Consider the following 24,049-nt stretch of genomic DNA (forward strand, 5'->3'; position numbering starts at 1 on the left):
GAGATGACTTAAAAATAAAATTAGAAAAAAATAAATGAGCTAGATATTGAGCTTTAAGAAGCTAGTGTAGGTCGAGTGAATGGAAGTCAATAAGCGTATGAGCAGCAGTGTATTGAACTGGACAAGAAGGGAAAGAGAGATGATCAATACAACAAAGGCTGGTTTTTTTGAAGACTAATAAAATACTTAGTGAGACTGACCAGAGAGGAAGAAAGAGAGAGAGAGAAGACAAGTTTAAATATGTTAAGATTGAAAAAACAAACCTAAGATAAAATAAAGAGCTTTTAAAAGTATAAGTAAACTTCTAAGCAACTTTGTGCCAATATATTTGAAAACTCTGAAGAAATAAAAAATTTTCTTAAAAAAAAATTTAAAAAAAAATTTTCTTAAAAATATATAAATACCAAATCTGACTCAAGAAGAAAAAGGAAGTACAACGAGCTGTGACTGTTAAAGAAATGAAATTGGGGATCCGACCTCCCTGCTTAGCCACTCCCACCAAAAAGAGAGGATCCCCAGGACCACAGGATTTCTCCGGCAACTTTTAGCAAAAATAGCGACAAATAATCCCAATTTGATACAGACTGAAGTAGGTGAGTTAAGAACCGCAAAAATATTGCTTTGTTTCCTTTAGTCGAGAGATTCTCACGTGAACTGGGGAGCCCTAGGAGTTCCTCAGGCTCGTTCCAGGACTCAGTGAGGTGAAACTGTGTTTGTGATAACACCACAGTGGTCCGAGCCTTCTCCTCTCATCCTTTCCCAAGTGCACTTTGCCTTTCCAGAGGCCCCGAGAGAGTCAACCTCAGGACCCTGACTGAGAGAGCTGAGTGCGAGTCCGGACGTGTTCAGTTAGGCTGGACGTTATAGAGACTCGAAAAAATGGACAAGTGACACCACCCTTCTCACAAAACTTTTTTGGGAAACCTTTAGTCATTTTTGGTTTTGTTTTTTTAATGAAAAACATTTTATGTTAGCATGTAGTGGGTTTCTTGTTATTTGAAGTGAATTAAATAGTTTTTGAAGTGTCTCAGCTGTAATGTGTAATATGATAAGTATCAATAGATACAACCCCATTTAAAAAAAAAAAAAGTCCTTCGGACTTTTGGAGTTTTCAGTAAGTTTTAGTTGCATAAAGGCAGAGGTGAAAATGTTTGAGGAGACCACTGCTCTAGTCTACTTTTCTGTCAACCTTGATTTAGTCATTTTCCCATGAGTAGCTCTTGTCGCCCTTATTCCAAAGTGTCGCTAAGACAGAACGCTCACTTTCTATTTGGCAAATCGTGGGCTTCCATTGCAGTGGTGTTTGAACCGGAAGGAGTAGGCAGTGTCTTCTGTAACTTGACCTCCAAGTGAGCAAGTGTTTAATATACTGGATGAATGTGTCCTCTTGCAGGTAATTAGTATTTACATGGGGATCACGGTTAATCTAGCAGATGCTTGGGAACCGTATAAAGCTGCAAAAACTGCTTTAAACAATACCCTGGACCTTGCAAACGTCAGAGAACAGGTAGGTGCTGGCCAGTGCAGAGGGATTCTCGTAACAGCTGCAAGCCCGCTCTGGGGGGTAGGAAAGAGAGTTCCCACGGACATTTGACAAATGTCCACATAGACATGTTAAGTACGGTGATCAACAAAAGGGGGATTTTGCCCATCCTAATAAAATAGGTAATTATAGATTTTTAACTTGCATAGTATATGTAAGTGGGAGACTTAGGTTCAAGATTCAGCATCCTAAGGCAAATCAGTATGTCACATGACCCCAGTTGGCTTTGCTTACTCTTGCTAAAGTCTGTGTCCTTGTGGACAGAACGGCTTTCACCGGCAGCTGGAGTTTTAATTTTTCATTAGTAGGATGAATATTGAGGATGGTAACTAAATGTACACAATATGTCCTGTCACTGTAATTTAAATTTGTCCTCTCTGATGTGTCAAAGAAGCAACAAAACTAGACGCATTTCATCTCCTTAAAGTTTAAATGGTTATATTCTGTCTCTTTGATGAGAACACAAGGCAGTTACCCTCAGTTTGTTTTCTATGATTTATTCACTTAAATCCCTCTGGGATTTTGTCTTATTTTTCCCTCCCTTCGCCTGTGATCCTGTTTTGTTTCTTAAATTCCGCATATGAGTGAGAACTCATGATACTTGTTTCTCTCTGATTGACTTAATTTCACTTAGCATAATACCCTCTAGTTCCATCCATGTCGTTGCACATGGCAAGATTTCATGTTTTTGGTGGTTGAGTAGTATCCCATTGTGTATCTCTGTGTGTGTGTGTGTGTGTGTGTGTGTGTGTGTACATCTCTCTCACATCTTCTTTATCCATTCATTTGTAACAGGGTGATGGACATTAAGGAGGACATGTGATATAATGAGCACTAGGTACTAAATTATATAAGACTGATGCATCACTGAACCCTACCTCTGAAACTAATAATACATTATATGTTAATTAATTGATTTTAAATAAATAATTAATTTAAAAAATTTAAAAGAACATAAGGCAGAAGGAAATTCCTAAGTAAACAGAGCAATAAAAATCTCTTTGTTGATTAGTATCCTTGACATTTCTAAACAGTTACCTTCCTCAGCCTGGGCTGAGTTTTTGAGTTTCCAGCACAGTTAAAATGATATTGACTCAAAGAATGTCAGCATGTTTTATTCAAGTAAATTGAATTCCATCAATAATGCACAAAATAATTTCAACGTTGGCATGTCTCCTGGAAATGTAGTAGAGAAAGCAGTGCTTCCAATACTTACTGGTATCAGAGCATTAATTTTTCATCCCTAGAATTACTTTCCAAAATTGCATTTTCTCCTTGGTGCCATTTTAAAAAGATATTCAGAGTCCTCCAATGAAGCACCTGGTGATAGTTTGAAACTAACCCGACTAGGCTAATGATGTTGAACATTTCACTCTTGCTTCGGGGAAAGCAGAATGACCAGATTTCCAAAAGGCTGGTTTGAAAAGTCACTTTTCACCTGCTGAGGCGTATTTTCGTTGTGCTATCATCCGCCTGTAGAAGTCTCTTCTCCTGTAGAAGTTTCTGCTCTGCCTTCTTGGTCAGTAATTATGGGAAGAATAGGCAGTTGAGCTACTGCCTTTATGTTTCTTTTCCATCCAAGTTAAGGATAGAAGGGGCCCCCAGAACCACTTGTTCCCGGTTCTCCAGTTGACATTTGCAGAAACCAGGAGGGAGAGGTTCAATCCAAAGTCACACCAGTATCTTATCATAGCCAGAGGTAGGATTTAGGATTCTCTTGGTTCTGAGTCCAACGTCCTTTTCAGAAATGTTCAATAAACCACTTGTCTTGGAGCCTTACCAACTATGGTCCATATGTTACTCATCTCCTATAGAAATGTGATTATTTGTCCAGGAGTTCATCTACAAGTGATTTGTTTTCGAGGAAAAGCATTTTCTCTTTTTGAAAATGTAAATCGAGTTGTTTTGTTTCTCATTTTAAAAAGTCAAGCAGATACGCCACTGTCAGTGAAAGAGTGCACGCTCAAGTCCAGCAGTTCCTGAAAGAAGGTTATTTGAGGGAGGAGATGGTTCTGGACAATATCCCGAGGCTTCTGAACTGCCTGAGAGACTGCAATGTCGCCATCCGATGGCTGATGCTGCACACGGCCGACTCAGGTAATGTGCAAAAGGTGTGCCTGTCCCCATGGCTGTACAAAAAGGCCTTCAGAATTAAGATATGCTCCATGTTGCAAAAATGGTTTAGCCTTTGGGAGAGAATCAAATTGCTTTTTTTATTTTAGGGAGGGAGAGCGTGTGGGGGAGGGGAAGAAGCAGAAGAAAAGAGAGAGAGACTCTCCAGCAGACTCCCCCCCTGAACACAGAGCCTGACAGAGGCTCCATCTCATGACCCGTGAGATCATGACCTGAGCTAAAACCAAGAGTTAGACACTCAGCCAACTGAGCCACCCAGGCACCTTGAGAATCAAGTTGCTTTTTAAGTTAGTCATTTTTGTGTCTACTTGGACAAGGTAACAGCCCACCTGAATAGTCCCTTTGTCAGGTTCAGTTATCTGGGATTATCCCAATGGGTCCGGGGTAATCTACACAAGGGTCCTTGAATGGGCAAGAGGAAAGCAGAAGAGTCAGAACTAGAGAAGTGGCATCATGAAAAGGCTCAGCAGGCCATTGCTGGTTTTAAAGGTGGAATGGAGCCTCGAGCCAAGGAATACAGGTGGCCTCAAATGCAGAAAAAGGAAAGAAAACAGGATTTCCCCCAGAGCCTCCAGAAGGAACATAGATCTCTTGACTTCTTGATTTTACCCCAGTGAGACCCATTTCAGATTTCTCATCTCCGGGATGATAAGAAAATACATTTGTGTCTTCTTAAGCCATTAAGTTTGTAGTGATCAGTTACAGCAGGAAACTAATACAAGAGCTAATCCAGTATGTAAGGGTCAGATGTGCAAAACACATGGTGGGGTTTGGGATTTGAGTCCAGAGCAGGAGAGAAATGTGCTTGTTGACATAGAGAAGTCAGGTGGTCGGGAAAGGATCCACACAGGATACAGAAGCAGACTGCCCAACCTCCCCCACCCCCGCCGCCCCAACCTTGGATTTTGAAGTAACAAGTTCTAGACTGGAGAAATGATAGAGAAGAAGGTATACTTTGGGAAGTACAGAAAACATGGACCCACAAAGTTGATGAACAGGCTAAACCAGAGTGCCTAATAAAGGTAGACTGGGTCTTAACCTTTTCTGGTCCACAGTCCTCTTGGAGACACCATGGGCCTTCAAGTTCAGTTGCTTCACAGATTGTAGGAAATGCTTCCACAGGGCCCATGACTTTGACGTTAAAAAAAAAAAAAAAGAAACCTGGTTTAATGGAAAAATAAGTAGGTTGGACTAACCTGAGCTAGTTGAGAGCTGACACAATTCCTCATACTTAGTACAGGCTGGATTGATGTTAATGAACTAACGATCTCACTCACCTGGAGCGCATGCGCTTCCCACTCTCAGGCGTGTCACTCAGCAGCCCTGTTAAGCCTCCTGCTTTTTGTTTTTCATCAACAAACTTCGCTTCAGACTGACCCTGAGACAGGCACTGCTTTCAACGGTTGTGCTTTGGGATGAGGCCGTGTCTCTAAAAATCCTGCCCATGGTTCTGCAGCCTCCATGGTACCACAGCCGCCCGTAGCCCACACCCTCCCCTGGAAAGATGTTCTTTCCTCCAGCTCCCATCTGGTTCCACGTCTTGGGAGTGGTCAGCAGTGAAGACAGCAGGTGGATTTCTTCATCCTTTGTACCTCTGAATATACGTGGACTTTCTCCTCAGCCTTCTCTCTTCACACTAGAAATCTCCAGCTCCAAACCTTTCTCAAAAGTGCTACTTTCCACTTTTTTGTTTTTTGTTTTTTTCCGTTTTACTCTTTTGCCTACATCTCTCTCCAGTTTACAGTTTACCCACAGCACGAATACCATGGCTGACGCTGAATCATATAATGGATCTGGTGTTAGTCACATTTCTTTTTTATATAAACTCCAGTTTGAATTTGAGGATTTTGCTATAATGACTCAGTATTGAATCTTCTTTACCAGTCTTACATTCTCAAGCATGTAAACAACTCGGGTCCTTGTTATATTCTATCGTAAAACCAACAGTGGGTTTCCAGTGACTCAGCCTCCTTGTCGTCTTCCCCACAACCGTGGCTTGACCTCCAAGACTCCAGTCTGGGAGCCAGGGAGTCTCCGGGATTTGCACCCTTGCAGGGACAACAAACACTATTCTGTGCATTTATCTTCAGGCACATCTGTTTTCCATTTTTGTGCCTGGCAGTTGTCTGGCCTGATTGCGTAAGGTCATCATTTACCAGAAACAAATGATTTACCTATCTGATGATGAGTCATGTGTGGGGAAAGTAACTGCTTATTTAGCTTTTATGGTGCTTCCGGTCGTCATGTGTAGGAAGGAATGTGTCTTCTTTATATTCCCTCCTGTTGATCTGCTGGAGACATCTCGCCCAGGCTTTGGATGCCTCCCCAGTGTCTTGAAGCTTCTGAAGAAACACGCTCAGAGCCAACCCAGGCAGGCAGGGCTGCCCGGCTCCTGAAGTCTGACTCTGAGGGTACCGTGCTTCTAAGATCTGTTGCCTCAGTTCTCTGAGTCTGCATTCCTGCATGTCAGATTTCAGAGATGGGATCAGCCTCTGAGAATGCTGGAACCATCCCTGATTTCTACCAAGGAATTAATTATTAATGCAGGATGATGTTCTCTATCTGAAAATGAAAGCAAATTAGTCTCAGGTGGTTTCTTATTAAATCAGAATTAATACAAAACAAATGGAACTCTTTGTCAGTTTGGTCTATTTGATTTTGTTAGGCAGATATGAAGCTGAAAAAATTGTCTCTGTGCTGTCAGCGTCACTGGTTCCAATATAACTCTTCCTAGATAGTTGTGACGAATGCATAATAATCCTACTCTGAGGTTTCCCATGAAAACTGAGCCCTTCTCTAGATTGTCATGAGTCTTCCTCCTGATGGATTGACTTAGAAATCAGTATAAAAAATGGCCATCTGGGGCGCCTGGGTGGCTCAGTGGGTTAAGCCTCTGCCTTTGGCTCGGGTCATGATCTCAGGGTCCTGGGATCGAGTCCCGCATCGGGCTCTCTGTTCAGCAGGGAGCCTGCTTCCTCCTCTCTCTGCCTGCCTCTCTGCCTACTTGTGATCTCTCTCTGTCAAATAAATAAATAAAATCTTTAAAAAAAAAATGGCCATCTGCAGGCTTCACCAGAATGGAGACACCAGAAAACACCCCTGAAATACACAACACAGTCCTTCTGTATACATTAGACATCCTGGGATATCACTGAGGGGCTAAGAAAATAAGAAAGCCATGTGACACCAGAGCAACAACCAGGAACTTTGAACCTTATCAAATGTGAATTTTCTGACAGTGTTCATTGCCTTAAATTTTTTATTTTGACTATTTATACTCCATTTAGCCTTGACTTGTAACTCTTTGTGCCTTACCATATTTTCTTATTTTTTCCTAAATAAATAATTGGCCCCACAAACTAATTTCAGCAAATATCAGTATTTTTTTTAATTCTATATACCTTTAACAAATTGCTTATTTTATTTGAAATAGTTTTGGTTGGGAGTTGAGAGGCTGAGCAGGGAATCAGGATATTAGAGATTTGGCCCCTGGGTCCATCCCTGCCTAATTTTGTCACCTTGGCCTAGTTGCCAGAATCTCTCTGGGCCTTGGTGGTAGATAGTTCAGGAAGCTTCGAGTGCCTGCCATGCCCTTGGGTCTTTACAAGGAACAACACTCCCAGGTCTGGTTCTTCCTGTTTGGAGGTGCCATATCTTTGTGTGGGTAACCCTGCTTCCCCTTGGTGTCAGGGACCCCCAAGCCCACCGTAGCTATGATCACTTCCTAGAAGACACAGCATGTATTAGCACTTGTGGCTGTGATTTATTGCAGCAAAAGGATAGAAGGAAAAATCAGAAAAGGGAAAAGGCGCATGGGGTGAAGTCTGGAGGGAACCAGGCATAAGCTTCCAGAGGTCCTCTCCTGGTGGAGTCGCACAGGATGCGTTTAACTGAACCCCTGTCCCCACCAATGCATTGCAACAGCATGTGTAAAGTGTTGCCAATTAGGGAAGTTCTTTGGAAACTCCATGTCCAGGGTTTTTATTTGGGGCTGATCACAGGCAGTCTCTGCCTGGCATGTATCAAAATTCCAGACTCCTAGAGGGAAAGCAGGTGGCCATGATAAAACACACTGTACAAATAGTTGGGCATAGCGGCCCACTCTTACTAGTGCTTGAGTGGTAGCATCTCCCGAAATCTGAGTTCCCAGATGTGCCAACCTTGCAAGTCTTTCTGAGGAGAGCAGTCTCAAAAAACCGAGAGCGTCCTCCCTGAATGCCAGAGAGCAATGCCTAAAGCAAAAGCAGCTGCAAACAGGACATCAGGAGGCCAGCCCACTGACGGAATGGCGTCCGAGGGCTCTGCTTGTTGGTACTGGAGTCAGTAATGAATCAACCCAAGAATGCCTGCAAAATTTGGAACGCTTTTCTGCCGCTTGTTCTCTTTCTATAATATATCATGAATGACATTCCTTGCCAGATCCAACTGTCATATTTTAAAAAGTTCAGTTGCATTTACTTGTGGCATAGATACACTATATTTTTCCGTGTGTATTTGTACATGGTGTATGTTTTGCTTATTTTCATATGCTTAAAATGAATGAAAGTGAAGGAAAGTTTTTAAGAATTCCCCCTTATGGTTCATGTTTTCTACACATTTAATAAATTAGGAACTCTTTTCTTCCCTTTTCTAGCCTGTGACCCAAACAACAAACGCCTTCGTCAAATCAAGGACCAGATTCTAACGGACTCGAGGTACAATCCCAAGATCCTCTTTCAGTTGCTGTTGGACACTGCACAGTTTGAGTTTATACTGAAAGAGGTAAAACCCTTGAATAAATAATCATCGACATCTTAGTGTTTTTATGCTTAAAACTATTTTTAAAAGGATTAGGATTCTGTAACTGCGTCTCTGGCTCAGGCTATGATTCTAGCTGTCTGCGATAGTTCTTACACTAAAAGGACAGGATTGAACATATAACAGGCATTTAGTGCCTGTTGGGGAGACAGGGATGGGGGAAATTGTACAAGACTTGTAGGTGGCCATCTAATGAGGAATACGAACAAGTAATCTGAGAATTGCACTAATAAAAATGTAAATGCGAAGTAAGAAAAGTGCTCTAAAGGAAAGGAACATAGTTCTCAGAGGACCTAAAATCAAAGATGCTATCCCCAACTTCCCTGAGAAGAGAAGCGAGAGCTTCTGAAGGGACCCAAAAAAGGAACCTGTCAGAGTTAGCTAAGACAAAGGTTGGGAGCATTCTGGAGACCGTGCCAGAGAGGGGGCAGAATACGCCCAGGTCCTCTTGGGTAGGAAACAGCATGACCAGTTCAAGGACCAGAAAGACCAGTTGGCTAGAGGGGAGAGAATGAGAGAAAGTGGTATGAGATGAGGTTGAAAGGTGGGCAGGAGCCAGCCCGGGCCTGGCAGGATTTCAGTCATTGTCAGAAAAGCCATGAGAACCTGCTAGAAAGGGCCTTTAAGTAGGATGGAGGATTTGCAATTAAGCAAGGTTAACTTACGGATTTTAAGGATTTCAGGTTCCCTGAAGGAGATTCTGAGGTAAGTCAGTCTTAGGGCAAAAATAACAAGCCTCTGTGGACATAATAAAAGTGGCAGATACCCAGGAATGCCTAAGTTCTGGAACCAGTAACTTTGGGGGTTTGGATCAGGTGGACCCGGAACTAGCGGTGGATGTTAATGTCCATTTGGAACTGATCTTCATCTTGCCTCAGTCTGGTTAGTGGTATGCTAGATGTTTATCTTCTAGATATGCGAGGACACTGTGTTCCCCATTTAGTAGCTCAGGAAAAGTACGTGTTGATTATTAACATCATGCTAATGCGTGTGTGGGGTGTTTTCAGTTTGCAGTGACTTGTCTGGGTATCATGTTTAAGATCAGAGAAATGCTACCCCTTTTTGATCTCTTTAAGAACGTTAATGTTTTCCCTCTGAATAGCAAATCATTATTGAATACTTGCTCTGTTCCCGGCTAGGTGCTAGGAATTCAAAAATGAACAAGGCATGTCCCTACCATCAAGTAGCTCTCAGTACAGTGGGGGAAGAGAGACTGATTAAGCCAAGAAACCAAGAAAGATCCAAGAGCAGGAACCAGGCATCTTACTTGTTGATCAGAGCAAACTGCAGAGGCAAGTGAGAGTCGCCCCCGAGGAATCAGTGCACTCACTCCAGTTAGGAAACTGAACCGAGCACCAGTTCCCCCAAGAGTTCTGTAGCTCAGTCTTGTTGCATGAAAATCAGGACAGGTCTGGGTCATCTGCCTGGCCAAGCCTGCATTTCTAATCATTGATCTTTTTCTGGAATCTGTTGGAATAGAACTGGCAGCTTCCTTCTGTCTGTTCTGGTAGAGGGAAAAGAAGACCAACTCATTGTGAAAGATCTTCAAAAGAGAAAGATCTGGTAGAAAGAAAGAAACCAACTACCCCAATGCAAATCAAGCAAATGAGAGATAATACATTTCAGCTTGGTTTGTTAACCTACCTCCCACCTCAACCCTTTTTCTAGAATCACCTTCTGATTCTCCTATAAACTAATTGGACCACTGTTTCTTGTAATTTTTTATATAAAGGTACATCTCCTAACCGAAGGATCATCCCCTATCCCAAGTTCTGTCTTGCAAGATAAAACCTGTGAGTTCAACCTGTGAATTAGTGTTTGAAGGACTTCAAGCCATGTGGTCAGTGATGAAGGCCTCAGTGTTATTTTTAGTCACTGCTGCTTTGTCACCTGGCATTGATTGGTCCCAGGCATTTGAAAAGATAGGGCAGACTCTAGAAATAATTCTGACAATTCCTCATTCTGTTACTTTGCATTGCTGAATCATCCTGCCTGATCACTGAGACTCCTTTTCCTCTGGCCCCACAGAATTCCACCAGTCTTGATCCTTTCATCTGCAATGAAGTCTTCATCTTTTAAAATTCATTTTGATGCTGAGGAATGAAGAATTTCTTTTTTTTTTTTTTAAGATTTTATTTATTTATTTGACAGAGAGAGAGAGAGAGAGATCACAAGTAGTCAGAGAAGCAGGCAGAGAGGAAAGGGGGAAACAGGCTCCCCGTCCAGCAGAGAGCCCGATTCGGGGCTCGATCCCAGGACCCCGGGATCATGACCCAAGCTGAAGGCAGAGGCTTAACCCACTGAGCCACCCAGGCGCCCCAGGAATGAAGAATTTAAGAGAAAAATCAGTATACTCTCATATTTACCCCTTAGGATAAATAAATAAACTCAATAAATAAACCCCGGTACATTTGTGACATACCTTAAATATGTTTCTGAAGTTTATTTCAATGGAAAAAAAAAACAACAACTTGAGATACACTGTTTCCTTCTCTACCCAACCCTTTATAAGATTTTAATTTTTATAAAGACATGAGTTCATAAATAGACTTACTGTATGATCACAAAGAAAGAACTTGTGTTATTAATTTAGCTCATTCTCCACTCATCAGACAAGATAATGCTCAGCCTTCCCTGACCCCAGAAATTTTTACTTAGAGCAGTGGTCACCAAGTTTCATGTCTTTTAAAAATATTGTTTCCTGGGTCGACCCAAGACCCTCTGAACCAGAATCTTCAAGGGTGGAGTGTAGGCATCTGAGAAGTTTAAAGCCATCCAGGTAACACTCTGTTCATTTGCTCTGAGAACCACTGTCTTAGCAGTGGTCTAGCTTTGCCCCTCGATTTATACAAAGGAGAACGGCTTGAGAGATGACATCAGGGTAATGTTACTTTTAGACATATATTTTTATAATAAATTGGGTTTCATTCAGGCTTTCTTGGTAAACTGCCTAATTTAGACTTCCTCTTAAGTAATTTCTTTTCTGTCTCTTTCAACAGATGTTCAAGCAAATGCTTTCAGAAAAGCAAGCCAAATGGGAGTATTACAAGAAGGAGGGTTCCGAGCGGATGATGGAGCTTGCTGATGTCTTTTCAGGAGTGAAACCCCTAACCCGAGTGGAGAAAAATGGTAATTGCTGAAGAGGAACTATTGGTGTGCTTGAAGTGTACACAGAAATTACTGGAAAGCAGCATAGTAAAACTAGTAAAAAGTCCTTACGTTGTCATCATCGTATGCTAGGGGGCTACTAATGAAGATCTAAAGCTTAGTTTTAGCTTCCTCTAGCTTTGCGCTCCTTTAGGCAACCTTTGTAGCCTCTCTGGACTTAAGGTTTCTTATTTTGGAAGTATGTGATTGGGTTAGAAGGGTTGTTATACTATACGTAGTCATAATTCATTCCCGACCCTCACCAGAGTATGCACCCCTGGGTGTGTTAACTTATACATTATACACCCCTGGTGTATTAACTTACATGCATTTGTGGGGAGGGACAAAAGGACCTAACTGTCCTGATCTTCTCAGGATACTTCCCTCAAGAATATTACTAACTACTAACATAGATGGTATGCAAGATTCTCAGCTTCTAATCATGTTTGCTGCTCACCCATTACCCCACCCCCCGCCCCACGGTGTGCCTGCCATCTAGTGGCAGAAGAGGGGACCTGCAGACTTTCTGAAACACTACTCTTATTAAAGATATTAATCATTACTTTAATGCTATTAATGATATTCCCCTTCTTTTAGGAAATTTTATCTATAGGAAAGTTATGGTCTCACTTAAATTTTTATAGAGAGAGAAAGCTTTCAAAATTCCCCCAAACTACCATTGTGAATTTTAAGATGATAAACTTTTTAATGCTTTGACTCTGAAATTCATTTCTGATAAAGTTAATTACATAGTAGAAGAGTATAGCTTTTTTGTTTGAAAAGAGCTTAAGGGTATAGCTTTTTGTTTAAAAAAAATTATTATTTTTAATCAGTATGATCTTGTGATTACTATATTTGGCTTTTGTTGATTTATTTGATGCTGAATGGTAGGCCTAAAATGTATTTTCAAGTTACTTTATTATTCCTAGTGGGAAAAGCTGGCTGTATTTTTATTCATGTGATATAAATTGGCAACATGTTTTGCAGGTCACTAGATTGTGTCTAGAAAATAAGGAACTACTTATAACAATCTAACCTAAGATTAGCTTTTGAGAATCAGGCATGTTCATTTTTGTTCTAGTTGCTTTTAGGTTCTTCTAAATCCCAACATCCTTTAAAAGGTCTTTCAAAGATAAAGAATCATCTGCTTTATCTGGCTACATAGCATTTTTCAGTTTAGGAAATACTCCCACAAATATTTCTCGTTTGATCCTTATGAGACGGTGAAATAAACATCTATATTCTTGTCTTACATGTAAAGAAATTGAAGCTGTAAAGGTAGTCACTTGGTGAAGGTAGCAAAGGTTTAGAACCTGGATCGAGCTTGGCACCTCAGACCTAAACCCTGTGCTCTTTCTGCTAGCCCAGAGCTGTCCCTCAGTCTTACAAAAAAAAAAAAATTAAGATTACAACTAGCATGCCTCGTATGAATCTTAAAATAACTAAGAAGCCCTTAAGTGCTTTTATTAAAGTGAAATCATCCCATTCATAAAACAACAACAACAACAAAAAAACTTCAGGGAACCAACTTGGTGGGTTAAAAAGAACAAAGCCTTTGAATCAGACCAGACCATTGAGAAAAGTGTGGCTCTGGCATTTAGTGACAGTGTGACCCTGCCTGGGATCCGAACATCTCTGGGCATCAGCTGCCTGATCTGAGAAATGCCTTCTAATTCCTCCCTGCATAAATTGTTGTGAAGAGTCAGTGAGACAAGCTTCGAGCTTTACGTGCCACACTGAGGGTCCCCAGAGCATGTTGGTGCCCTTTCCTTTCTTTGCTGTATGAAATTGGTTTGTGAGAGCAAAGGGCACCCCCTCAGCTCTTCAGATCATCCCTCCCATTCCTGACACGTTGCCCCTCATCGTCCTCCAAGATGTGCCATCATCATTTTTGTCCCGAAGCTGCTGTCCATGTCTGTCCCCTCACCTAGAGACCAAATGTCCCTGCGCCTCTCTCTCTACCCATCCTCACTTCTCCAGAACACCCGCGCCGGGAACTCTCTATCCCAGCTCTCATTTCCTTCCTGACTCCTCCCCACTCCTGTGCCCATCGTTGCACACTTGCGTTCACTGAGCCACTGACGTAGAAAGTTCTCTCTCTTCTCCCAGGTCACATGCCCAACGCACTCTGGTGGTTCTTGTGTGGAGAATCCCTGAGGGCAATGTCAGGTACCCAGCGAGAACTCTGTGAACAAGACCTAGATCTGTAAAGGGTTCCTGAGTAGATTCAAAGCCACAGGTACAGGAATCCTGGGGTCTCAGCAGTCTCTCCTTGTTTCTGTGTTTGTAGAAAACCTGCAAGCTTGGTTCAGAGAGATCTCAAAACAGATCATGTCTTTAAATCACGATGATTCCACTGCTGCAGGCAGGAAAACGGTGCAGCTCATACAAGCTTTGGAGGAGGTAAGAAAACCCTTCTTAAAGGGGGGCGCTTGGATCATGAATCATAGTTTCCAACCCACCCAGCAATCTGGTGCCGGAAATATATCTGAGAGAATATTTCATCAGAAGACAAAAAAGGCATACTCTGCTCATTGTAATATTATATCCAGTGTCCTAAAATTGGGAGAATAAGAAAGTGATCAGCATGAAGAGAATGCTGACAAAACTGATGACATTTCCACTTGCAGAAACATATAGTCTTGGAAAAATAATTATGAAAACAATATAGAAACCAGGGAAATTGTGGTAAGACAGCAAGAACTAAAACAAGACCACACTGTAGACACCATTTCTAAATTGGGGAAGAGTTTGGGGTGGGGGACAACAGAGGAGTACACAGCCAATAACCATAGTTGTATAATGATCATATGCCTATAAGTGATGTTTTCTTTTCTAGAAAAAAAGAAATAGTTTTTCATCTACTCAAATATTATCTACTCAAATTCAAAAAGAATTATTATATTTTCCCACTCCTGAAATTTTAATTGTATGCTTAACTAGGTTTAAAATGAAAAATAAACAAAAGGATGAGAACAGTAACCATCAGCTATTTAAAACATCATCCATACTTACTTGGAACCCTGTTCAACTGGTATAAGTATATCTCTTTAGAGACAGAAGTAATACTTTTGGCATACTTTCCTACAGGCTTCATTTTTTTTTTTTTTTTGAGACGTCTGTTAGTCATTGTTAATGGCAGCACAAAACAGTTCTCCATTGTTAGTGCATCAGTTTCCCTAGCCAACAATTCCCCACTTGTAATGTTCCTATTTTGCTTGTTTCCTGGATCTTTTACTTTGTAGTACAACTATAAACAACTTGGTAAATGTCAGAGGCTTTTTTATCATTTGTGTTATTTTTGTCAGCAATGGCCCAGGCACCTTGAATTATATACATTACAACTTCAGAATGCTGGAGAGTTATTTTATTTTAAGGAATCCAACAAAAAGAACTTAATAATGTCCAAATGCCAACACCCTGGTTGTGATGTGACTTTTACTCTGTTTTTAGCAAACCTGCAAATCTTCAGAATTAAGAGGATTTTCTAATATGTGTTTATTGAGACTAAGATGAAAGATGGAAGTATCCACTCATTATGTCATATACATACACAGTAAAAAGAGTAGAACATTTTCTAATTCTAGAAACCTGTGCATTTACATTATGACTTGGCTTATACATTTCTAAAATTATCATTTGAAATGAAAATTTTGCCAAGAAATTCTTAGTGAGTAGCGTGCCTTTCTTGAAGTGTTTTCAGGGAAAAACGAATACCACCAAAGCCACTTGGAATTTTCTAATTAAATGTATTTATGTGACACAGGTTCAAGAATTTCACCAGTTGGAATCAAATCTGCAAGTCTGTCAGTTTCTTGCTGATACTCGCAAGTTTCTTCACCAAATGATCCGAACCATTAACATTAAAGAAGAGGTCCTGATCACAATGCAGATAGTTGGGGACCTTTCTTTTGCTTGGCAGTTAATTGACAGGTAATGTGACCAGCCTAACATTTCCCCTTGATGAAGGCTACCATGGTTTCTCCTTACCATTGATCTCTTTTACAGATTCACATCCATCATGCAAGAGAGCATAAGGGTAAACCCATCTATGGTTACTAAACTCAGAGCTACATTCCTTAAGGTAAGCAAAGAATAGTTAGATCACATTCTCAGTCACTAGGGAGGAACTGGTCCTCATTACTACCTCATGCATGAATTCAGTCCAAGATTTTCTTCTTTTAGAGAGTCAGGTAATTTAAGTCTCTTTAAAGACTAAAAATTGTTAGCAGTTTTCCCATAAGAGCACAGTTTCAAAAGATGCCATGCATATTTGAAGTTTCAGTTAACATAAGTTGGATGTCTTACAGAATATAGTTTTTAAGTTAAAAAATAACATTTTTAAAGTTCTACTAAGGTACTAAAAATGTGGTACTAAAAAAAATACATTTTTAAAGTTCTACCAAGGTCCTTTTTTCTCTAGATGTGAATTAAGTCCTTTTCCTTACTCATTTAAAAAATTCTTGTTGAGCATCTGCTACAAAGCAGGGTTTCCTCTAAAGATGAGGGAATAGTGGTGAACAACACAAGGAGGGCCCTTGCTCTCGAGGTGACTTCAGATCGAGATAAATGAGCAAATAATTGACTCAGTGTCTTCTGACAGAGTCACCTTATACACCAGTGCTTAGGTGCACTTTCCTATTTAAACATCTCTGTAAATGGCAATGATTTTATAATTGATAGCACATCAGAGTTCAGTTGTCAGTGTTTTCTTTCTTTCTGAGTGGTACATAAAATAATGGCACACTGTACATGTGACATCTTCAGTTGGATTCAGTACAGTGTTCCATCTGTCCCGGTGATTTCCATCCAAGAGGAGCTGACTTCTGTAGCACAGTAGCTCTCAAACCTGAGGGGCATCAGAATCACCTGGAAGACCTGTCACAACACAGATGGCTGGGCTTCGCCCCCAAAGTTTCTAATTAAGTAAATCTGGGGTGGGGCTCAAGGAACAGCATCTGTAACAAGTCCCCAGCTGATGTTGATGCTGATGCTGCTGGTCCGGGGACCAGAGTTTGAGAACCACTGCCATAGTCGAAGACTGTTGTGTTTAAAAAACTGTATCGTTGTCATTTTATCATTACTTTTATTAACTTATTAATTAATGTCCTTAATAACTCATTATTTTTTATTAATGACAAATTAATATGGTCATTAATGACTTTAATGAAGTTCAGTGGTTGTAGCTTTCTCCTGGGCAGGACCCAAGAGCTTTGTTATATGATACTCTTTGTAGAAAGAGAGATTTCTAGGACTTTTTGAGATAGAGAAACAGATATACCTACTTTTCTTTCAGCTTGCCTCTGCCCTTGATCTTCCCCTTCTTCGAATTAATCAAGCAAATAGTCCTGATCTTCTCAGTGTGTCTCAATATTACTCTGGTGAATTGGTGTCCTATGTGAGAAAGGTAAGAAATGCATCAAAGTGATCTTATTTTATTGGCAAACTAGCTGCTATTTAAAGACAAAAAGGACTCTTGGGGCCCTAGAAAAAGTATACCCATGTTTCCTTCCTGTATTCTTAACTTGACTGCAGAAATTTGCAATATCTGAACATAAACCTATTCTTACTGGTACTATGGATATGGACATGTGTTTTACTTCCAAAGAATTTTTACACCTTTTTTTTTTTTTTAAACGCTGGTAGTATTAATCCCCATTTTGTAGGTATAGAAACTGAAGTAGAGATTATATTGGTTTCTACAAAGTCACAGAGCTAGCTGGGAAGAGAGCCTGGTTTAGATCCAGCATATCCTACTTAGAACTTAAAGATTTCAGAGGAATTTTGGTCCTTGTTTCAATAACTTACGGTACAGCATGGAGCCCAACAGACCTGGGTTCAGAATTTACCTGTGTCACATACTGAGTACTCTATAGCCATGCTACTAACACCTCTGATATTCAGTCTTTGAAGAGTTTATAATGTGGAAAAGATACATCTTTTTGCTCCATGTATATGAGGACTAGCTTTATATCCTGTGAGCAGTTGATATTTGAAGGAAGGTAGCCGTGTACCTGAGAGCAGATGTTAAAATAGCTCTTAAGTCCCTTACCATCCCTTCCTGTAGACAGGCTCCTTGTACACACTGGTACTGTCTTCCTGCCGTCCTAGCATTTATCGGTTGCAAAATAAAAGATGTCAACTGTTTTTCCTTTCCTCTTTCACTAAAGGTTTTGCAGATCATTCCAGAAAGCATGTTTACTTCTCTCCTAAAGATCATAAAGCTTCAGACCCACGATATCATTGAAGTGCCGACCCGCCTGGACAAAGACAAGCTGAGGGACTACGCTCAGCTTGGCCCACGATATGAGGTGGCGTGTCCCTCTGACTTCTGTCTTTTGATATTTAAAACCCAAACCATGACGTGTCCCAGGTCCATGTCACCTCCCATATCCCTAGGACCACCAGACCAATTCTGATTTCTTTTTTCCTACTCTCAGTGATACCTACTTGTGCCAAGTTAGTGCAGCCATACCTGTATCTGTTACTTGGTCCCAGAGTTATTTAAAGCCCCGCCAGCTTGAGTGTCCTCAGAAGAAGTGGGGCTCAACTGGTCACTTTTCTCCCGAACAGTCCTGGTGAATCAGCCCTTCTTTCTGGGGTGTAGTTTGCCAAGACTTTTCACATTCGGGTTCCCGCTTTGTACATCAGATCAGTGGCTCAAAGTTACCTGGGTTCCATTAACCAATTCCTCCAGCCACACTTTTAAGCCCACTCAGTAGTCAAGGAGCCTCAGGGTTGTTTGGTTTGTTCTTCCCAAATACCTCTGCTTTTCCTTCCCCCTGAGCTCAAGAGATGTGAGAGTGAAATCAGGGGGAAACTGACAATAGGAATTCGCTGCCATCACATTACATCCCAGTGTCAGTTTTAAATCCTCTCTGACACAACTCCAAAAATTACATCAGGAATTTGCATAGTCAAGCTTTGAATTTAGGTATTTATTCACACTCAAAAATATAGCATTGGTCTTGTGTTGCTTGGGGGGAAAATGTAGAAGGCAGGAAAGGGGAGATTACCTTGTTAGGGTCTTGATGAGCCTTTTCTACGTGGAAAGGACCGTCCATCTCATGGAAACCTGTCTTCCTTTTATGCATAGGAAACTGAGGCCCAAAGAAGGGGAGGTGATTGGTCAGCATTTAAAGAACGACCTCATGTCTGCTGACCCCATTCCCAGCATGGCTAACAGTAGTCTCTCAGTTCCATCATGGCACCTCATTTCTGACCAGGGCACATCATTTCTGCAGTCTTGGTTCATTCCTGGACTATCAGCCAGTTAATTTCACTTCCTGTAGAAATTATGGATCTTTCATCTGTAGTACTTCATTAACTTCTTTTTCTTTGTTAAAGGTTGCCAAGCTCACTCATGCTATTTCCATTTTTACTGAAGGCATCTTAATGATGAAGACAACTTTGGTTGGCATCATCAAGGTAATAGCTTTCATGCTGGTCCACGTGACTTCATAGACTCGTTCTTTGGATTACTGTGGTGGTTCTCCCATGGGGAACAGGGAATGACATGGTCCTCTTGTGTCCCTTGCTGTTTCACATTCAGCTCTTGATCTCCATGCTATTAATTTACTGATGGAGGAAGAGAGAGCATTATAATCCTGATTTTTTTCATCCATACCCAGGAATTACTTAAATCTAAGAAAAATCAATTTTATTGAGTTTTTGTAATAACAAAACAAAATGGTTCGATTCCCCTGACCAAACAACTGGCTCACTCTCTCCCACCCTTCTTTCCTTTTAGTATTTTTATACTGCATCTCAGGTGCAGAGAGCTGAGATAATCCTACCCCATTGTCATGGTCTGGCCATTGTCATCACACATGCATGCAAGCTCCTCTCTTCATCTTTTCTTTCTCATCTGCATGCTCATGGTCATTCCCATCCCCGGTAGCACCCACTCTGTATGTTTGATTTCTGTCCCCAAGGAGGCGAGTATCTGCATTTTAAGCACAAGGTGTTACTTTATGTGTGTATGTGTTTGATTTCTCTACATCCTATTGTGCCCTAAGGCCCATTCCCTTTCCAACTCTTCTCACTAGTTATTGCTTTTAGAATTTACTTACGTTGCTGTGAGTTGGGCAATTAGTTACTTCTTACTGCTGCATAGAATTTCACATTCCACTTAACCATTCCCTGAGACATAGACACCCATATGGTCTGTTTTCACCCCCAACACTCCCATGATCTGAAAATGTCTCTACTGTACACCATGCAAGAATTTCTCCAAAATCTGCATCCCCAGGAGTGGGTCACTGAGCTTTTTTTTTTTTTTTAAAGATTTTATTTATTTATTTGGCAGAGAGAGATCACAAGTAGGCAGAGAGATAGGCAGAAAAAGAAGGGGAAGCAGGCTCCCTGCTGAGCAGAGAGCCCGATGCGGAGCTTGATCCCAGGACCCTGAGATCATGACCTGTGCTGAAGGCAGAAGTTTTAACCCACTGAGCCACCCAGGTGCCCCAGGTCACTTAATTTCTCTCAATACCACCAGATTGCCTTCTGAAAGGGCTGTTTCATGAAATGTCTGCCCACAAAAATTTACCCAATAGCTGTCGGTGTCCACATTCTAAGTTTTGCTCTCCCAAGGAGTATAAAGTGTTATCTCAATGCTGTTCTCATTTGTAATCCTATGATGAGTAGTGATGTGCTCATGCACAGGGTTCACGGTGCTTTTATTTCTTTTTCATTTATCTGGTATCAGTAGACGCTACATGTTACTGATTTAAAAAAAAAAAATGTGGGCGCCTGGGTGGCTCAGTGGGTTAAGCCGCTGCCTTCGACTCAGGTCATGATCTCAGGGTCCTGGGATCAAGTCCCGCATCGGGCTCTCTGCTCAGCAGTGAGCCTGCTTCCTCCTCTCTCTCTCTCTGCCTCTCTGCCTACTTGTGATCTCTCTCTGTCAAATAAATAAATAAAATATTAAAAAAAAAATGTATCTACTGAATTGCCAGATCAACATTTGTGTTACTAAAATCCAAGAAAATATAGGAAATGAACCTAAATAAAAATGGAACTTCAGTGTGTGGGTTTCTGAAGGATGTTGAAATACTATTGTGCCCTAGAATTTTTTTTAAAGCAGTGATATTTTATTTGTTTTTTAAGATTTTATTTCTTTATTTGAAGGAGAGAGACAGCAAGAGAGAACATGCGTAGGGAACGGGAAAAGGGAGAAGCAGTCTCCCCACTAAGTAGAGAGCCTGATGAAGGGCTTGATCTCAGGAACCCGGGATCATGGCCTGAGCCAAAGGCAGATACTTAACCGACTGAGCCGCCCCCCCATTGTGCCCCTAGAATATTAACAGAATCCACTGAACATGCTTTAGGCCTGATACCAGTTTAATTCAGTTGATACACAGAGAGTAAACTGCAGGTTATCACGTGCGGATAACCCGCATGCATACTCTCTGCATTATCACTGAATTACTAAATCCATAAAGTGGTAAGACGTCCTCGGACCAGACTTACATGCAAAGTGACCAATATAGGATGTAATAAAACCTAATAATTAGTAAAATTATCAAAGGAAAGCCTCCTTAAGAAAATTGCAGATCTTTTGCCACAGTCTTTCAGATGAAAACAGAGGGAATATCATCTTGACCACATTCAACCCAGCAGACTGTCTCTGCCAGTCTAACCACTCAGGGCTTTCTGTAACAGATCCTGTGGCCCCCCACTAGTCTTTACACCTCAAACATTAAGCATCTGTTTCAGACACTTGTAAAGGGTATAAGTTGGGGCACCTGGCTAGCATAGTCCATACAGCATGAAGCTCTTGAACTAAGGGTTGTGAGTTCAAGCCCCTCATTGGACATGGAGCCTACTTAAAAAAAAAAAGTAGAAGTTGACTTTAATCCATAGGACTTAAAACAAGTAAGATATACACAGAGATGTATGTATAAATGTACATTGTTAGAGGCGACCAAAAAAATTATTTTAAAAAGAATAAAGGGGTGCCTGGGTGGCTCAATTGGTTAAGCATCCGACTCTTGATCTCAGCCCAGGTCTTGATCTCAGGGTGGTGAGTTCAAGCCCTACATTGAACTCCATGGCTGGACATGGAGCCTACTTAAAAAAGAATAATTTTTAAAAAGGGGGGGTGGTGTCTGCCTTCAGCTCAGATCATAATCTCGGGATCCTGGGATCAAGGCCCAAGCCAGGCTCTCTGCTCAACAAGGAGTCTCCTGCTCCCTCTGCCCCTATCCCGGCTCATGTTATCTCTCTCTCTCTCTCTGTCTCTCTCTAGTAAGTAAGATCTTTAAAAATAATAAAAATAAAAAAGAAGTAAAACTTTAAAAAGAACAGAAATCATCTAGACATTTATCACTAGAGAATGGCTGAATATATCATGGTGCATTCCCAGTATAAGTTGTTCTGCTGCCATTCAAAAAGCATTTGCACTCGAGAGATTTCTAAAACTCTAAAACTTGAAGTGGGAGAAGCAAGTTAAAGAACAGTGTGTGTGTGTGTGTGTGTGTACATATTATGGTCCCATTTAGATTTTTAAAATATATATTAAGGACAATATGTAGAGAAATTAGTTGAGAAAGGTCTGGAAGATCCACATGAAAACTTAATTAACTGTTGTTAACTTCAGAGGAAGCGACAGAAATGTGAAGGAAAGGGCTGTGGGAAGGGGGCTTTCTCTAGGCAGTGAATATGCCATAGACAGGTGAAAGTCTTAGGAAGAATTGGAAGGGTCTTTTGAGATCTTTAAATTCATGAAAACATTTAACTCTTTCTCACCAAATCTATTCTTACGAGGAGTATTTCTTTGGAAACTTCATTTTACTTTGATTTTTTTCCCTCACTGACTATATCTAGTTATAATCTGTTATTGTAAAAATAGGCACAGATACACTGAGAGCTGTAGAACCACTTCTGTAGGTTCATAGATTATTACCACCACCACCCGAGTCCAGAAGTATCATTTCCTAGCTCCTACCCCAGAATCCTCCTCACGTGCCCTGAACTAATCTCGGTCTCTCCATTTAGAGTTTTATTGTCCAAAAGTAAATCTCAGGACACTGCATTTTAAGAAGATATGTTAGGGGCACCTGGGTGGCTTAGTCAGTTAAGCATCTGACTCTTACTTCAGCTCACTCAGGTCCTGATCATAGGTGGTGGGATTGAGCCCCGTGTCAGGCTCCACACTCAGCGGGGAGTCTGCTGCTTGAGGATTCACTCCCTCTGTCCCTCCCCCACTTGCACTCTCTAAAATAAATAATCTTATAAAAAATACACATACATATGTTTTATCTTTGCAGTCTTTTTGAATCATCAGGTTTCTCCTCCTTTCCTTTAACTGGTGAGGAGCCCACAGGCTTTGACCTGTTATTTTTCTAGTGTGGATTTTGCTGATTACTTAGTCATGATGTAGATCAGCATGTTTCTCTGGCTTTTGTATTTTGCTCAATTTTCATTGCAATTGTCATTCTTAAAGTTTAAATATAATCAAACCCAGATGGACCCATCCATTTGTCTTTATGACTTTTTAAAATAATGGTTCTTCCCTCTCTAGCTGTGTCTCTTCTCTCTGTCGAATAAATAAGTAAAATCTTAAAAAAAAAAAAGTAAAATAATGGTTCATTTTACGAATTTGAAGTACAAGAGACAAGACACAGGGAATTCAAAGGATTGTGTTCAAACTATTTAATGTATTATGAATTTGACAGGAGACTGTCTTTTAGGGAATAACAAATGCTTTCTCATTACAGAAAAAAGAATCAGTAAAATAAGCTTATAGAGTTCGATAGCAGATTTGCAGTCCCACTCTATCTCCCTAATTACAAACGGCATTCCAAGAATGCTGAAAGAAAAGAGAATTATTAGCTCTGTCTGACTGCAGGCTTGAGTTTGCTCATGGGGATGGAGATGCCCTGAGGTAACATGGAGAAGAAAAGCAGGCACTGAATTCCAGGGCGGGTCCTTCATTACGGGGGGGGGGGGGGGGGGGGCTTTTTACTTTTAATGAAATGATTTAAAAAATGAGAGGCAATTTAAACTTTTCAGACCGCTATCTTTGGGATGTCCTGTCATAAAATTATCATGAATTTTACTGCAGTCAACTGAGTCTTAAAGAGTTACAAGGTCCATCATTCTGTCCAAGCTGTAGAAGATCAAAGGGACAGGAAAGGAGTCAAGTCGCAGTCATTGAGAAAATGGGTTGGAAAAGCTCCCTCACAGATTCTGGAAACTGTCTTTCCTTTGGATTTCTTCACGACTGAACTTTTCCTTACTGCCATGTCTTGCTTTTTGATTTGCACGCAGGTGGATCCAAAACAGTTGCTGGAAGATGGAATAAGGAAGGAGCTGGTAAAACGCGTTGCTTTTGCTCTTCATAAGGGATTGATCTTCAACCCCCGAGCCAAGGTACCAGATGACCAAATGGATGTTCTTTCTCTCTGCCCAGCTTGCGGAATGGAT

At 40.9% G+C, this 24,049-nt stretch overlaps 1 protein-coding gene across 2 annotated transcripts in view; it reads left to right on the top strand.

Annotated features, from left to right (window-relative positions):
* WASHC5 (WASH complex subunit 5) overlaps nucleotides 1-24,049 on the top strand; it is a 59,368-nt gene that overhangs the window by 14,392 nt on the left and 20,927 nt on the right. For both annotated transcript variants that reach the window (XM_082719711.1, XM_082719712.1), the window contains exons 8-18: nucleotides 1,394-1,507; nucleotides 3,469-3,640; nucleotides 8,310-8,437; nucleotides 11,473-11,602; nucleotides 13,911-14,023; nucleotides 15,387-15,553; nucleotides 15,629-15,704; nucleotides 16,917-17,027; nucleotides 17,791-17,931; nucleotides 18,968-19,048; nucleotides 23,894-23,995. In XM_082719711.1, coding sequence (XP_082575837.1) covers nucleotides 1,394-1,507; nucleotides 3,469-3,640; nucleotides 8,310-8,437; nucleotides 11,473-11,602; nucleotides 13,911-14,023; nucleotides 15,387-15,553; nucleotides 15,629-15,704; nucleotides 16,917-17,027; nucleotides 17,791-17,931; nucleotides 18,968-19,048; nucleotides 23,894-23,995 — 1,335 coding nt within the window. The remainder of the gene's footprint in view (nucleotides 1-1,393; nucleotides 1,508-3,468; nucleotides 3,641-8,309; nucleotides 8,438-11,472; nucleotides 11,603-13,910; nucleotides 14,024-15,386; nucleotides 15,554-15,628; nucleotides 15,705-16,916; nucleotides 17,028-17,790; nucleotides 17,932-18,967; nucleotides 19,049-23,893; nucleotides 23,996-24,049) is intronic.

This window comes from Mustela nivalis, assembly GCF_964662115.1.
Source record: "Mustela nivalis genome assembly, chromosome: 2".
Classification (NCBI taxonomy): Eukaryota; Metazoa; Chordata; class Mammalia; order Carnivora; family Mustelidae; genus Mustela; species Mustela nivalis.